The sequence below is a fragment of the Protobothrops mucrosquamatus genome, unplaced genomic scaffold (assembly GCF_001527695.2).
Source record: "Protobothrops mucrosquamatus isolate PMUCROS unplaced genomic scaffold, P.Mucros_1.0 scaffold993, whole genome shotgun sequence".
Lineage (NCBI taxonomy): Eukaryota > Metazoa > Chordata > Lepidosauria > Squamata > Viperidae > Protobothrops > Protobothrops mucrosquamatus.
The window spans coordinates 283,191-288,585 of NW_015387232.1; the positions used below are offsets into that span (position 1 = coordinate 283,191).

The 5,395-nt window shown below is 43.4% G+C and overlaps 1 protein-coding gene across 1 annotated transcript in view; it reads left to right on the plus strand.

Annotated features, from left to right (window-relative positions):
- The first annotated feature begins 1,203 nt into the window (after positions 1-1,203).
- Positions 1,204-5,395, plus strand: part of PRRC2A (proline rich coiled-coil 2A) — a 41,124-nt gene continuing 36,932 nt past the window's right edge. The window contains exons 1-3 of the mRNA XM_029284828.1: positions 1,204-1,350; positions 1,602-1,779; positions 1,901-2,000. Coding sequence (XP_029140661.1) covers positions 1,239-1,350; positions 1,602-1,779; positions 1,901-2,000 — 390 coding nt within the window. The 5' untranslated portion in view covers positions 1,204-1,238. The remainder of the gene's footprint in view (positions 1,351-1,601; positions 1,780-1,900; positions 2,001-5,395) is intronic.

Sequence of the window (5,395 nt, forward strand, 5' to 3'; positions counted from 1 at the left end):
AGCACCAAGCTATGGATTGAATCCTTAGCTTGGTACTTAGCTATTGAGGCCTGGAAAGGCCTGACTGCAAAATGCAGGCCCAAATGCAGCTGTAGAACTTCGGCACCAGAAAAAGTGGACCGGCCGGGTGGGGCTGTCGTTGCCGAAGGTGAGGTAAGGCCTACCCCGAAAATAAGACCTGGTGCCTCTTTTGGAGGCCAAAAAAAAAAAATTAAGATCCGGTCTTATTTTCAGGGAAACACAATACATGTGGCTGCCATTGAAGAGTATTCAGGAGTTTCAATTTGTGCAGAATGTGGCTGCACACTTGTATGCCTTTAGGGACAGCACAAGTCACACCTACGTTCTGTGAGCTGTGCGTTGGCTGCCAATATGCTGCTAGGTGCAATTCAAGATGCTGGTTCTGACCTTTGACGCCCTACAGGTCCTCATTACTTAAAGGACCACCAATCATATCTCCCTGCCTCATCGTCTAGCAGGAAGCGTTTATTGTGATTCTTGTCTGCTAAGGAGTTCCATCTGGCAGGACGGAGACAATGTACCTTTATTGTTGGGGTTCCCACCTCTCTCTTCCAGGATGGGTTAACCCCATCCCTTTTAGCCTTTCAGATGGCCCTCACAATGTGATTCTTCCAGCAACCTTGGGGATCCCTTGGGGAACCTACATGATGGCTATATTGTGTTTAGATTGGATGTTCTCCCACAGTCTATTTACTTTTAAAGTGTTTCAATAGTTGTGACGTCGTTTTAATTGTTGGTTATATACCACCGAGTCACGTTCAGTGAGATGGGCAATCATATAAACGTGTTTAATTATATTTCCCTCAAATGGATATCAAGAATTGGGCATTGTCACGACAAGCCTCAGTGTTGTGTAAGGAAAAGCCTTGTATCAAGTGCCAGTTCAAGGGAATAGGGCACCCCCAGGCCACATTTATGGCGCCACTTCCCACCAATGTGGTGATCTGCATTTTAGAATGATTTCAGAAGAAAGGGCATCATCGGTGTCCTTTTTAAGCTTTGGTGTCCTCGGCCCGTGTTAATTTGGCCTTAGCCTTATTAGCTGGCACTGCTTGTGTCAACTGGCTACTAAATTTAATAGCTGCTGATTGATGGGGAAAGGTAAAAGCAACATTGCTGCTGTCTTCTTCCTCTTAGTCTCCTTCTTCCTGGTCCAACCTAGGCACGTTTCGCGGGGAGCCAGGAGGAACCATCGTACTCAATGACCTTACAGCGCAATGTCAGATCGTTTGGGGCAAACAGCAAAGGGGAAGGATGGAAAAAAGTATTCGTCGCTCAACCTGTTTGATACGTACAAGGGCAAGTCCTTAGAGATCCAGAAACCCACAGGTAAAACGGCCCGCGTGTGTCTTCTTCCCCGTCCTGCTCTCAAAGGAGGAGGCAGCTGCCATGATGAAACTGCTTTTATCTCTGATACTCTGATGGTACTCGCAGCGCCCTGAGCAGCTGTCACTTTATCGCAGCCGGTTAACGGGGGATTGACAGAAGTCCGGTTGACAATTGGTGTGAATCGGGACAGTCAAACTGCTCCGAGATTGTCTCAGGGCTGCATTTAACCTTTGAAATCCGCTTCCCTGCAGTAACCCCCCGCCATGGCTTGCAGAGTCTCGGTAAGGTTGCCATTGCCCGACGCATGCCACCCCCTGCGAACCTGCCAAGCTTAAAAGCAGAGAACAAAGGCAATGACCCCAACGTCTCACTAGTGCCGAAAGACGGGACAGGATGGGCAAGCAAGCAGGAACAGCCAGACCCAAAGAGGTAAGGCGGGACAGAAGCCATTGAGGGCGTCTGTACCCATTTTCAAGCTTACACTGTTTAACTGTTTTGTTTTTTTAAATTTATTTATTTCTGGGCCTTTTTTTTTTGTTTTTGCCTCTAGTACCGATGCCTCGACAGCTCAGCCGCCGGAATCGCAGTCACCGCCGGCTACACAGACGTCTGCCTCAAACCAACCGAAACGACCCCCAACAGCCCCCGAGGTAAATTTGGGGCAAGAATGGGAGACTGGAAGCATTCAGCCAGATTTCTTTTTTCTTTTTTTCCTGGACTGTTATGTCTATCTAGTTGTAACCTATATTTGGCCAAAAAAAATATCTGGGATTTCTAGCTGTAGCCTCTTCTCTCTTACTCGTTATTCCTCACTCTGTCCATCTTTGATATATCAGCTCTCCCTCTTTTTTATCGTTCACTGGTCCACCATGTGACTACTTTTCCCTTCCTCCCTTGGGAAGCAGTTATTTGTCAGAAAAAAAAAGACTTGGGCCAAGACTGGATTGAAAGCAGTTCCTGCAATTTCTGGCTCCCTAAAGACTGAATATAAATTTTGACAGGCGTCCACGCTCTACCTAGGTGATAATTTTACACCAGCTCTCTCTTGGGCTTCAATTCTCAGCCAGCCCTCGGGGCCTATAGACGATTTAGATAGAGGCATAGGTTTTTTTTGTATCAGAAATAATGCACAGAGAATAGCATAATCTGGAGGAGATCACACAGGCCTGTGTGATCTCCTCCAGATTATGCTATTCTCTGTGGTGGTGGGGAGGGGAATTTCTGGAAGTAAATTGTCTAAACTGGAAGCAACTGCTGATCCAACTGACAGGCTTGTTCCCTCAAACTGTATCCAGTTTGAGAGATAATTTTTATTATAGTAGTAGTAGTAGTAGTAGTAGTAGTAGTAGTAGTAGTAGTAGTAGTAGTAATAATAATAATAATAATAATAATAATAATAATAATAATAATAATAATAATAATAATAATAATAAAGGCTGATTTATAAGGTTTTTAAAGCATTAATCAAGTTTGATAATGATAATAATGATAAAGTTGGAAGGAACCTTGGATGTCATCTAGTCCAACCCCCTGCTCAGGCAGGTAACCCTATACCATTTCAGACAAATGGCTGTCCAGTCTTTTCTTAAAAACTTCCAGTGTTGGAGCATTCACCGCTTCTGGAGGCAGTTTGTTCCACTGGTTAATTGTTCTAACTGTCAGGAAGTTTCTCCTTAGTTCTAAGTTGCTTCTCTCCTTGAGTAGTTTCCATCCGCTGCTTCTTGTCCTGCCTTCAGGCGCCTTGGAGAATAGCTTGACTCCCTCTTCTTTGGGGCAGCCCCTGAGATATTAGAACACTGCTATCATGTCCCCCCTTGTCCTTCTCTTCGTTAAACTAGACATACCCAATTCCAGCAACCATTTAGAGCTGCATGGTATTGCTTTAGCCCAGAGAGGCAACAGAATGTTCTGGAGTTCTTCTCAAACATGTCGTTCGCAGTCAGTGAGTTTCCATATTGCCATGCAGGAGCTATTGAACAATTCATTGTCATTATATGTGTGAACTTAAGAGATCCTCATGGTGCAATTGCAAAGGACGATCAGGGATATATATTTTTTTACTTCCATTTTTTTTTCCCTCAAGAGGTGCTTTCTCCTCTGTTTTACCTGGCAAAAGGTTAAAGGAATCTGGAAGGCTTTGAATGTGACGGGGGATACCTAAACGTTATTCCAATTTTTGCAAAGAATGTAGCATTCCTAATAAAGCAGCAGGAGCAGAGGTGGAGAAAACTGGCAATTAAAAAAAAAGTTGATCAGTAGATTTTGCATTTCCTTACTGATGACTGGAGTCCTGCAGAACAAGCAGATAGAAAGTCCAGCTAGTCTTGAAAAGCATTTTCCAGGTGTGACTACTACTCCTAAGAGGAATAGCAGAGTGCAGGCAGCATAGGTTTTATATTTCTTTTCACAGCCATTATGTATTGGAGCTTTATAGAAGGTGGCAATCTTTCAGCAGGACTTCTTTATTGCACCCTGCTCTGATTACAGTGAAAATTGTGTCTCTAGGCAAGGCAGGCTGTTCTTAGCTCCATTTGAATTGTACAGGTTGCGTTCTGTGCAGGCTTATTCTTGAATAAATAATTGTACTTAGACTTCAGTGTAGCAGGCAGAATAAACCACCCAATTTTGGGATTTTATGAAAGGGTGATTTTTTTTTTTAATTTGAGGGTGCTAGAACTGTTTTAAGTTGTTTATGGGCATCATTTTCAGTTCATTCAAGTGAGTTTTGAAAGATTTAAAGACAGAAACTACGATCGTACCAGTTTAAACTTGCTTATTTTCGAGCCTTATTTATCGCAATAGGGATAACATTTAAGTGTGGCTTGGCTTGGCATAGTATAGTATAGCATGTTCACCAACACACACATTGTGCATTGCAATATACGGCTACGGCTTAGCGTTGTTCATGAGTCACACTGCTACATCAAATTCTCTTAAGTATTTTTTAAAATAAATGATGGTTTAACTCTGTTTCAAAAAGACAGACGAGGAAAGAGCAAGTAGTAGAGGGAGTGAGGGAAGCGACTAATGCTGAAGTTCTGGATTTTAACTGAAGCTAAAACTATTCCGAAATGTATTCTGAACTTCAGAAAAGTGGATTTTAATAAATCCAGAGCAATGGTAAGGGAAGATTGTGTAGTGTTATGTGCGAAAAGAATCTCAAGATGGGTAAAAATAAAAAACTCTTTCCAAAGAACCTTGGCTTCTGGTGACTATATGAACAAGTCCACGTAATTGCTTGGCAGCAATACAAAAACAGTGGCCACTGACTCCGGGGAGGCTTTTTTTTTTTTTTGTGAAGATGATCTTTTCTGTGAAGAGAGATGTTTAAAAATGAGAATGTTTGGCTTTGAAAAGACAGGTGAAAAGGGTGGCTAAGAGAGCACATTTCAAATACCCGAATGGTATCATACAGCAGAAGGCCCATGCTGTTTTCTGCTAAGGTCATCGGTTTATGGCAGTTTCTCAACCTTGACAATTTTAAGGCATGGGGACTTCAACTCCCAGAATTCCACAGCCAGCAATACTGGCTGTGGAATTCTGGGAGTTGAAGTCCACATGCCTTAAAATTGTCAAGGTTGAGAAACACTGGTTTATGGATTAGTGTTAAATTCATAATCCAAACAACATTATTGTTGTGGCTATGCACACAATAAACAAAGTTAACCCCTCAAAGCTGTCTGAGCTAGCCGTGTTAACAGCAGCTGTCCGAACGGTCAGAAGCTAAAGCACTACCTGGGCGAAGGTATTTCCCATAGCCTCTTTCTCTCTCTGATTCCTGGATCTCCTGCAGGGCATCTACATAAGCCTCCTATAGCTATATACCGTATTTATTGGCGTATAACGCGCACTTTTTCCCCCTGAAAATAGGGGGCAAATGATGTGTGCGTGTTATACGCCAATATAACAAGTACCGTATACACATGTCTGGTGTATACGGTATTAACAAGTACCGTATAAATGGCCCGCGGCCCGGTTTAATCCGGCCCCCGGCAGGGCGCAGCGTCGCCAGGCCTCCCCCACTTGCGCGAGGCTTCTGGCGTTC